The following is a 12,385-nucleotide window of genomic DNA, read 5'->3' on the forward strand; positions in this document are numbered from 1 at the left end:
GCTATGCTAACAAGAATTCTGAATTTTATTCTCAAATTAAATCAAATCAACATCCTCACCAAACCCTAACCCTAAATAGTATTATGTCACAATAATCATAAGAAAGAGCATAAAAAAAATAAATCAGAACCTTATCTCAACAATAACAGTGAAAGAGATGAGGCTAGGTCTCTCTTATCCTTCTCTTGTCCTCGTCGCTGACACCACCCGCAAATGGGGAGAGAAAGAGATGAGGCTAGGTCTCTCTTATTTCCCTAAACAGTGATCTAAAACCGAAGGAGGTGAAGAAATAGCTAGGGTTTTGAAACTAAAAACAAAATCAGTGGCTATGATTAAAAGTAAAAGCAACGGGCTAGGATTTAATTAAGGCGTGGGACTTACATCAGTTATTTCTCCTCCACTGATGTCACTTCCTAATAGTTACTTTCCTAGGAGTAGCTTTTCTCCACCTTCACCTTCATGACCTCCTCATCTATAGCCTAAACCCAGTTTACTCCCTTGGTCATCTACTGAAAATAAAGGTTCCCTTATTTGTTGGAGACAACATCCTGGGTTGCCTTTTCCAAATTAACCATTTCTTTGTTTACCACAAAATCCCAAATGAAAAGAAGCTCGCCATGGTGGCCTCTAAAATAACTAGGCCAGCGTTGTAGTGGTTCCATTTTATGCACTCCCCCAACAAATTCACCACATGGAGTGATTTCATTTGGCAAATCAAGCTATGCTTCAGGCCATTCACCTTCATCAATCAAGAGGCGCAATTGCTCAATCAAGCAGACTTCCTTAATGGTGAATTATCTTAGTGAGTTAGAGTGTTTGTCTATTCGCATTTTGATATTGAGCAACAATAGCCTCCTAAACTACTTTTATTCTGGCTTGTGAGAGGACATACAAAGAGATCTATATCTTTCGTAGCCGAAGTCATTATATGGAATGATGAAGATGGCGACTAAACTCATTGAGGACAAATGCAACACTTATCACCTTTATGTTTTAATTGCTATGCGAAGATGGAAGAAGACCCATCACTAGTCTTCACTTCTCCCATAGAGGAATCCCATGAGGATTCAATTCACTAGGTCTGCATGAGCTTGGACAATGATACACCATGTATTTCCTACCACTTACTCACAGGACAAGCTGTGTCTTCCATGTTGAAGCTTGTAGGAGCTTTCTCTAGTCGCGACATGAGATTGTGGTGCTTATAAATGGGGGCCCCACAAACAATTTCATTCAAGCTTGACCAGTAAAGTATCCTGGCCTCATAGTCAAGCCACCATCTCAACTTTGAGTGATGGTCAGAAATGAAGATACCCTCCGCAATAGCTACGAGTGTTCCCAAATTCTACTAAAGCTCAGTTAATGTTAACTTGTTGTTGCTGCACATATATGGAGCCAATTTAGTCTTAGGTGTCCAATGGCTATCTAGTCTAGGTCCAGTATATGCTTTGTAGAATTATTTAGATTGTAATGGAGAATGCATCAGACTACTCGATGTGACACAACCAAGTTTACACATCATCAAGCACTCAACTTTGCACAAACAGGCTCAAACTCAAGGCGAAGATCATTACCTGTGCATTTGTCGATCGAGTGAATTGATAACGGCACAAGGCCCAAGTTAGGACCATACGTGCCATCTTCATTCATGAGTGCCTTCAGTCTTCTTCATTGGTAGTTCCCCAATATATTTGTGCCACCAACAAGCCTCCCTCCACATTGACATGACTACATGACCACGGTGATAAATGTGAAACCCTACTAATATTTGCTCTTCCAAAAAATAGAGATCAAAAGGTTGGTAACAGATATGCTCATGAAGGGCATAAACAATCAGGGACGGAACTAAGGGGGGCTAGCAGGGGCTTCAGCCCCCCCTCAGCCATCAGCGTTCTTCTTTGGTGGCCAGAAGACCAAAAAACTAGCCCCCCCTTGTAGGCCGGACAGCCCCCCTTGGTGGCTGAGCAACGGAGCAACCCAACCTGCAGCTTTGCTCGAGCTCGACGTTGTCGGCCGGCGGCAACCAGCAGCCCTTCTCCGGTAGCGACAGTTAGCATAGGATGAAGTTGAAGGCTGAAGTTGAAGTCTTGGATGAGGTCCTGAGGATGAAGATGAATGATGAATTGATGATGGCTTGAGCTTTGTCATTGATTTGAGTGGCTTGGCATGTGATGTGGGCCCATAACTTAATTATAACTAGCCCTATTTATCAACTTTACTACTTCAGTTTTTATTTTATTTTATTTTTTTCAAATTTTCATTAATTTCTTTAAGACTTTAAAGCAAAAAGCCTTGTTGTGGTTGTGGCCTTGTGGGCTGGCCGGCCAGCCCATGGGCTATAAGTTATCATTATCAAAACACTGAAACAGCTCCTTGATATTCTATTTCCTGATTTCAAAGTCCTGAACATTGGTTGCTTGGAGTCTAACTATCTTAGAGTCTTGGAGATAATAGTGAGTATGTTACATTAGTATTATTTTTATTATTGCCATGAGAATGAATGTATTACTCCTTGAAATATGAATGAATGTATAAAATTCATAGGTGAAAAATAGAACATGAATGTTAAACTTCACTTTTATAAATATGGCCACAATGTGTTTGATTAAATGCCTCAATGAGTTAAAATGTTGAGAATATCAAATATTAATATATATCATCATGTATATATGTATAATTAAATAATGTTTAGTGTTAAACACTTAAACCTATATAGAAAATGTAAAACAAGATAGACTTCAATAAGACTAGTTATACCAATTACCAAAGGTTTTATATTCATTGACACATAACAAAATGGATTCAATAACATAATAAAATTGGTTTTATAAGACATATTCAATCATTTAGATGCATGAATGTTAGCATTACCATGTTCAAACAATTTTGTGTTTGATTCTTCTAATGATGTTAGTTGTGTCATGATTAACTTTTTTGCTTGTTATTTTTTTATAGTCTATAATTAAAGTTTGTTTACTTATTTTTTTATAGATCATGGACAAATTTTCGATCAAATGACCAAGAAGTGAAGAGTCATCAAATACTCCTAAAGTACCATTGGATTCTAAATCAAGCGAGGAGAACATTAATACAAATTTTAATTTCAACGACATTGTTAGTGACCCCGGATTACGAAAATCAATTGAAGACTTTGATATTGGGATTAGAGATCAGGTTAGAAGATAGTATTTGACTAGAGGCCCATGTCAACCAATTGGCCATAATTTTCCACAAAAAGATTATGGCAAACAAAAGAGAAGTTTTCAAGATGCTTGGTTTAAACAACATCCTTGGTTGGAGTATAGTATGACAAAAGATGAGGCATTTTGTTTTTGGTGTTATCTTTTCAAGACAAGTAGAGGAAGCCGAATGGGAGAAGATGCATTCATGAAAATGGGATTCAATAATTGGAAAAAAGCATTGGAAAAATTCATAGAACATATTGGTGCCGTAAATAGTATGCATAATGATGCAAGAGTAAAATTTCAAGGGTTCCAAAGTCAAAGACAAAGTGTGTCACACTTGTTGGCTACACATTCACATGGGATGGAGGTTGTATATCATATTCGTTTGACGGCAATTTTAGATGTGACTTGTTTTCTCTTGAAGCAAGGTTTACCTTTCCGTGGAAATGATGAGTCTTCAAATTCACTAAACAAAGGCAATTTTCTTGAGTTGCTTGATTGGTATAGCCTACGAAATGAAGAAGTTTGGAAGACAGTAAATCAAAATGCCCCTAGAAACAATCAATTGACTTCCCCAAAAATTCAAAAGGAGTTGGCAAATGCTTGTGCAATGGAGATTACACGTGTTATTGTTGATGATATTGGGGATAATTATTTTTCTCTTATGGTTGATGAAGCCCGAGATGCTTCAATAAAGCAACAAATGGGAGTTGTTTTACGATATGTGAATAAGAATGGACATGTGATAGAGCGATTCCTTGGAAGCACTTATTTTAAAAGAAAATCCTTATGCAAGATATGTACATTGTTTTGCTCACCAACTACAATTAGTGGTTGTTGCGGATGCTAAAGAGAATCGAATTGTGAGTGATTTTTTCCAATATGTTAATATGACTGTGAATGCCACCGGAGCGTCATGTAAAGGAAGAGATCAACTTCGGCAACATCATCATGATAGATTGGTTGAGCAATTGGAGAAGGTGGAGATAGTCAGTGGTAAAGGAAAAAATCAAGAATCCAGTTTAGCACGACCCGGGGATACTCGTTGGGGATCGCATTACACTACAATTCTCCGGCTAATTTCTATGTGGACCTCAAATTTAGAGGTACTCCAAAATGTGCATGATGATGGGGCTTCTAGTAATAATAGAGACATAGTGGCAAGTTTGATTGACAAAATGGAGAATTACCAGTTTATATTTGTGATGTACTTGATGAGGCGTTTATTGGGGATGACAAATGAGTTGTCACTTGCGTTACAACAAAAAGACCAAAATATTGTTCAAGCCATGCGATTGATTGAAGCGGTGAAAGCTCGTCTTCAACATTTTAGGGAGACAGGATGGGAGGAGTTTTTGGAAGAAGTTACCTCTTTTTGTAAGGGTAACTCAATTGATGTGCCTAATATGGAGGATAATATGCCAATTCGTGGTCGTTCTAGGCGGGAAGGACAATTTATTACTCATTTTCACCATTATCGTGTAGAGATTTTTTGTGAGGTAATTATTTTTTGTATTTATTATAGTTTTATAAATCTCATTAATTTATTTTTTTTATTAATATTCTCTCTATGTTATCATTATTTCAATATTAGGTTATTGATTTGATTTCTCAAGAAATGCTCAACCGCTTTCCTGAAGCTAGCACGGAGTTACTTCTTTTGGTATCATGCCTTGATCCTAGGGACTCATTTTTTAAATTCAACATCCATAAGCTACTCCGTCTTGCAGAGTTGTACCCTGAAGACTGCTCAGGGACTGAACGTATGATGCTTGAGGATCAATTTGCTACTTTCATTTATGATGTGCGACATGATGATGATTTTGCAAATATCGGGGACTTGGGAGGTTTTGCTATAAAGATGGTTGATACCGGCAAATGTACTATTTTTCCCCTCGTTTATCGTCTTATTGAGCTGGCATTGGTTTTGCGAGTTGCGACAGCTAGTGTTGAGAGGACATTTTCGGTAATGAATATTGTGAAATCTGACTTGCGCAACAAAATGGGAGACGAGTGGATGAATGATAGCATGATTGTCTATATTGAGAAAGAGGTTTTTGCAACTATTGACAATGAGACAATCCTACAATGTTTTCAAAAAATGCAAACTCGCCGTATTCAGTTACCACCTTTAAGTAGCATGCGTCGCACAGATGACAGTTTTAGCTTGAGTGTGCATAGATAAACGTTTTATGTTTTTTTGTAATTGTTTTAATTAAATGTAACAATATCACACTATTTTGATTGTTATGTTGACTGAAATATATTTTTTGACACTTTGTCCTCAGCTCCCCCACCACCCCCCCCATCTTTTAAGTCCCGGTTCCGTCCCTGTAAACAATCCATTCTCATTACTACTAGTTTTCCTTGTCAAGAAGAGGGACAAAACCTAGAGATTCTATGTTGATTATAATTGCGCTCTGAATGTGATGAGTGTTAATGATTATTTTCTGATCCCTGTTGTGGAATAACTATTGGACAAGATCACCAGAGCACAAATCTTCTCCAAACTTAATCTCCGAGTGGGCTACCATCAAGTCAGGATTTACCTGCCAAACGTCGAGAAGACCACCTTGATAACACATGATCTACTTTCCACATTTTCAGATATCTCCTTCCATTGATATCATATAACATATCTTCCATATTATTTTGTAAATATTCTTTGTATATTTTTTAGATTTGTGATTGTATATTTTTAGCCATGAAATCATTTTGAATATTTTCACTGCAACCATCACCTTACCAATTTTCAACATCACCAATTTCATTACTATCACTCTTAATTAAACAAACTACCTCATATGGTGAAACCAAGTGTAGTCCATACTAGAGAAAGAGGGGAGGCATGGGCCAATTAACCTGGCCTTGGCGGGCTAGACTTGCCGAGTAATGTTCACCAAATACTGGACTCGGACTAGACTTGCCAAGTTGACTCAATAGACCTTAAAATAATATTGTATTATTAAATTATAATATACCTTTGTAAACTAAATTAAAAAGAGTGATGGACGGAACTTGAACCAGGACATATGCATCAAACACCAACACATCAATGATTTACTTGACCTATAATTGTATTGTGTATTGATTTTAAAAATATATATATTAAAAGAAATCACAAAGCGAGTTGCACTTAATTTCAAAAAAAGTAGTGGACCGGATTCAAACCCAAGACCTATACATAGGAAACTAACACATCAATCACTTGACCTATTATTGTTTGTGTATTGATTTTAAAAATATATAAATAAAAAGGAATCACAAAAGCGATTTTTAAATTATAATCTTAAAAAAATTAAAAAGAATTTCTAATAATTTAAAAAAAAATTAGTCTAGTCAAAAAATTTAAAAAAGATGAAAGACTTGCACTTGATTTATTTAATTTTCGAATTAAGTTATTAATATATCTTCTTAAGTGAGATAAATTAAAACTCATATAGTTCTCTTTCTTTATGTAAAAGTTGTCATCTACTTATCTATTAGTTACAATTGAGATTAGCTCTTGCCCTTAACTTTAGTTTCAAACTTTAAGGTTTGTTATCGTTGTACTCATCTTGTTGTCATTAAATAAAAAATTATTAGCTTCAAGGTTTTCCAACATAGATCACCAAAATATATTTTATAATTAATCAAAAGAATATAGTACAAGTTTGATTACTTAGCTACTATTTATAAAAACATTGAAATTGATATCTATATTGATCACCAAAACATTGAAGTGTGCAAGTAAAGTAGTCAATTTACAAATATATATATATATATATATACTTTTGCCTATTAACACATGATAAGTGCTTGTGCGATATGAATGCGAAGTGTTCATTCCTTATGTTGAGCATTACTTTTCTCAGATTTTTACATTAATACGTGTGTTTTTATGTTACTTTTATGCAGGTATGGTTGTGAGGCTGAGTATGAAGGAAATAGGCCAATGTGGATCATAATGCACCTATTTTGGAGGAGATCTTGCTAAGGTTCAAACGCGAAGACATAGGACAGGTGTGAGATGCTAGAGTGTGTGCCAACCTCCTCGCATTCGAGTGAGCACATCCATTTGGAGGGGCACAAAGGCAGTCACACTAGAGCATTCCGTCTTATGCATATAAGAACAAGAGCTCCACCAACATATATATCATTGAAGAAGCAAGTGATACACGACGTGAACGTGTGCCCGCTTATGCTACTCCCCGATGAAAGTATGGAATTGGGAAGGTATTCGGTCGAAGACCGTAGCAGTAGCATCGTAGGAAAAAAATGTAGCAAAGTCATCGTAGCAACACTGTTCACAGCGGGCCAAGAAATCAGAGAAACAGAGAATCCACAGGGGCGTGTGGAAATTATCCACGCCCGTGTGGAAATTCCCGCGACGGGCGCTGTAGCGTCCCACGCCCGTGGAGTTGCCCGATTCAGCTCTATTTAAAAGCCGATTCAGCCCCGATCTTGGTATTCTTTTCTCCATCTTTTCCCCAACTTGAGAGAGGGCTTCGGTTAGGGTTTTGAGGGATATTGGCCAAGGTTTTGGAGAGGTTCTATGGCTCCAACATCGTCATTCCTGAGGAAGAAGGTTGGTAGGGGAGCTTCCGTCGAGGCGTATCCTATACCGGACGAGGGAATCCTTGGACGACGAGTAGAGGACTCTCCGCAAGACCATCAACATGACCATCGAGGGGGTTTCTTTATGGATTCATTGCTTTTACATTCGATTTCTTTGATTGTACTTAGCTCCATGGAGTGCTAAACCCCTAGTGGGTACTTGGGTGATTGTGAACCCTAGGATGTATTCGTTTCATTGAATTTCTTTATTATGTTTTCAATAAATTGATGTTTATTGTGAGTTCCAACCTTGAATGCTTTATTTTATGAACATTTCCCCTAGAGTGACACTAGGGTTGAGAGTTCCTGTTGGTAACTTTGTGAGTGAGTGACACACCACGAGCGTTAGACAAAGCTAGGTTGGAGAGGGTTGAGAGGGTGAATCGAGAGGTACAGGAGCGTCCCTTTCTCCTCCGACGTGATAGATTCTACCTCCGTCCCTCGAGTTCTTTGCGGCCATAATAGAGTGAATGGTCTAAGGGATGAATCTCCGCTGGGGCTTAGTTGCGCGTGCAACGGAGTGAAGCGTTGAGGGGATCTTAGTATCTAGGGCTTAATTGTGTTTAGGGACCTTCCGCCTGGACCAAAGGGTTAGGTCTATAATTAGGAAGAGATTTATCACCTGGAATCCCTAGAGCTCATTGCAACTTTATTGGAGTGCGAGGTTGAGAGGTTATTTAATCTCTCCTCCGGGACATGAATAGAGTTAGGCATAGTTGACCTTAGATTTGGGACTATGTATGTAAGGATTTCCACGACTCACCATTGCATTGATTAGGAAGCATAATAGAGAGTTCTTGCACTTGAAGCAATTATCCTAGGTGAAGCATCATCCGAGTACCCCATCTTTATCGATTGCCTTACCTCCTCCTTCTTTTTGCTCTCTTACTTGTTGCTTTTAATTGTTGAGAATTGAATCATTATCACACTTATCATTGTTGATACTCCACATAGCTAAGAATCGAATTAAGTGTCTTTACTCCCTACTCCCTGTGGATTTGACCCCGCTCACCTGGGATTATTACTTCGACAAACCCGTGCACTTGCGGGATATACGCAAGGGGACCTTATCAACACAACCTGTTGAATTGTAGCTTAAGTGGTTAGTGTTTTGCATTTCCAACATGAGATCATGGTTTTTTCCCGGTTAACCTGTTGGATCACGGGTTTAGAATCCTTTGACCCATAATCGGGCCAGTTATGGGTTATCAGCCTGGTGGGTTTTTCCGCTCTATTTCATATCTCAGTCCATGCACCCTTCTAGTCCATACTACTCATATACGACCTCTTTGGCTACATTGATGGCACTATCTCATCACTTGCCAACCCCAAAACATCAACCTCTAGAGAATTGCCCTCAAATTTCTTTCAGTGGTAGAAGAATAACAAGTTTGTCTATTGTGGTCTCATCGCTACACTGTCATCCACCGTTACATCCTTCGCTTTAGGTTGTATAACATCCTAAGATCTGTGGATGACTCTTGAACAACACTTCTTACAACAGATCTCCGCTCGTAGATCTCTTTTTTGATGTCACCTCCACACAACAAAGAAAGGTGAATCCTTGGTTGCAGAATACTTATCTACCCTTTCTTGCATAACAAAAGACCTCGCAACCATTGGTGATCCTATTTTTTTATTGCGATTTGGTCCTCTTTGCACTTAATTGACTACCATCAGACTATGAAAGCTTTTGTTATCATGATGGGAAAATCATAACAAACCTCCTTTCCTTTTGGAGTTGCACGCCAAGCTACTTCTCCATGAGCAACATCTTACTGCTTATCACTCAACTAGCTGCGTGTCGTTTGAAGTAGCTTTAATAGTGGTCCCTTTTCCTAATAAAAGATCTGGTGGATACGGCAATCAGCATGGCTGTACTCAGAGATCTAGAGGACGCAATTCTTTCCATAGAACTACTCGTCCACCTATTCACATGTTCCACATTCACACCAAACTCAATCCGTTTTACACCCAAACACCGCACCGCAATCCTTTAGCCCTTCACATCAATCCACCAACTTAAACCCATATCCACAACCATCTTATACCCACTCCCTTCCTAAATGTCAAATTTATTACAAACTCAGTCATACTGTTGCTAGATGTCATTTTTGCTACTCTGACTCTCGTAATGCCCACCCTAATCCTCACACTAATCTACTACTATTTACAATGCCTTTTCAGCCATGAGTCTTCAAGATAACCACAACAACCAACCTTTTACCACAAGTAACATTGCCGAATGGCTACTACACATAGGTACAACAACCCATATAGCCTTTGACTCGCAACTCCTACAATTCATGAAGCTGTATGAAGGTCCAACTCAAATGTTGATTGGAAATGGTAATTCTCTTTCTATAACCTCCACTAGCACATTAACACTCACAAAACACCCTAAACCTCTTTATCTTCATGATATCTTAGTTGTTCCCCAACTAACTGCAAATCTTTTAACTTTTTCCAAATTTATCATTAATAATTTATGCTTGATTGAATTTAATCCTTTTGTTATATTATGAAGGACTTAGAAATCAAGACATCTTTTTTTGTGGGTAAAATCCACAGCAATCTCTATCCAATGATGCTTTCCAACACCTTTAACAATCCCATTGCTTTATCTACTCGTCAAGTTTCATCTGCCATTTGGCATCAACAGTTAGGTCATCCTTGCGATAAAACATTTTCTATTTTATCTCAAATTCAACCTTTTCAGTCTCATGTAATAAAATCTTCTACTTCATGTATTCAAGGTAAAACTACTACACTTTCTTTTCCATCCTCATCCCGTGTGTCTACAAAACACTTACAAATAATTCACTGTGATATTTGGGGACCATCACCAACTCTTTCTCTATCTGGTTACCTTTGCTTTATCATCTTAATTGATGACTTTAGTCAGTTTCACATAGATCTATCCTTTAACTCACAAATAACAAGCCTTTCACCAATTTTAACTTTTCAAAACCCTAACTTTAAAATTTCTTCTCCACCAACATTAATATATTCCAATTTGACAGCATCAATGAACTTACAAGGGTTCCTTTGCTCACTACTTATCCACTCATGGTATATACTATCATATCTCTTGTCCTTACACACTTCAACAAAATGGACTTGCTGAATGAAAACTTCACCACATCACCGAAACATGTCTTACTTTGCTTGTTCATGCATCTCAAAACAAACCCTTCTAGTTCATAGCCTTTCCAATGGTTTTCTATTTCATCAATCTTCTTCCCACACCTATACTCAATCATAAATCCCCTCATGAAACCCTTTACCTTACAAAACCTAACCTATCCCACCTTCATGTTTTCGGATATGCTTGTTTTCCTTTTCTTGGTTCCACCCGATCTGACAAACTTACACCTAAATGTATCCCTTGCCTCTTTCTTATCTATTCCTAAATCACAAAGGTTATAGGTGTTTTGATCCTTAAACCAGTAATGTATATATTCCTTGTCATGTTTGTTTTGTTTAAATCCTTTTTCCCTATGGCCAATACACCACCCAAACCACTTCCCCTCCCCCCACCAATGTAACATTATCCTTACCCATTCATCCTATACAATCAACACCACCATCCTCACCTCCACAACTATCTCCATCATCACCAACCCACAACCACTACCACCTGTTTCATCTACCCCTCATTATCCTATGATAACATGCACTCGTGATCACACTCGTGTCTTATGAATTCTTTCTGATTATATCACCTTTCATCCTACTACGACTTCCTTTGATGAACCTAATCCAATTTCCTACATTCAAGCAAAGAAATTCCCTCATTGGAGATAAGCTATTCTTAATAAGCTCCATGCTCTCCATCATAATTGATAAACGCCTAAATGTATGTTTTCTATATGTATATATTGTGTACTATTCATGTACATTTCATTGAATCGATGCCCTTTTATGGTTTAATTGGTTTCATTCATGCTACAGGCATCAAAGAAGCCTAGGTGAGCTTGATAACATAATTCAGGAAGAAATCAGTGATGAAAATGTTGTTTTAAAGCCTAGTACTGTAGCACGCACTATAGCACGAAGAAGTGGAGAAACGACTAAGTCTTGAGTTCTCTTCACAGACAACCTCATGGCCTTGAAGATGGCCACAAGCCAACTATAGAATCAATAGTACTACAGTAGTTTTATTGTAGCACTTCCAAGAAAAATCAGCAGAAATCTGAATGTTCTTATGGGTAGTCTTGCACCAATGAACTACACCGTGAAGCCATCCTGAAAGATGTTTTAAAAGAAGTTTTTAGGGCATTTAGGATTATTCATCATCCTCCTCCTTGGGCACTTCAACTCCATTCCTTAATCCGAGGTAGAGGAAGACATCTGAGGGCATTTCTGAGGTGGAAATCTATGGAAGAAGTACACTTCGGCAATATCTACCCTTGATCACACTTGTATAGGCTTGGAGACGCCGAGGGAAGTCGCCTTTAGCACGATGTCCGTGCAAGCTTTCCACGTGATCCAAAGCGTCATTCGGCTTCTAATCTTCGAGGGAGTCTTTGTTATGCTTATTTTAGTTATTCTCATTCTATTGAACTTCGTATTTTCCTGTATGGATGGCTAAAACCCAAGGT

General features: G+C 38.0%; 1 protein-coding gene across 1 annotated transcript; it reads left to right on the plus strand.

The window, feature by feature from the left end:
- Positions 1-4,075: 4,075 nt before the first annotated feature.
- LOC120273135 lies at positions 4,076-5,370 on the plus strand. The gene is made up of 2 exons (XM_039279783.1): positions 4,076-4,684; positions 4,780-5,370. The coding sequence occupies exons 1-2, from the start codon at positions 4,076-4,078 to the stop codon at positions 5,368-5,370; spliced, it is 1,200 nt and encodes a 399-aa protein (XP_039135717.1).
- Positions 5,371-12,385: the final 7,015 nt, after the last annotated feature.

Source organism: Dioscorea cayenensis, chromosome 2 (genome assembly GCF_009730915.1).
Source record: "Dioscorea cayenensis subsp. rotundata cultivar TDr96_F1 chromosome 2, TDr96_F1_v2_PseudoChromosome.rev07_lg8_w22 25.fasta, whole genome shotgun sequence".
NCBI classification, from domain to species: Eukaryota; Viridiplantae; Streptophyta; class Magnoliopsida; order Dioscoreales; family Dioscoreaceae; genus Dioscorea; species Dioscorea cayenensis.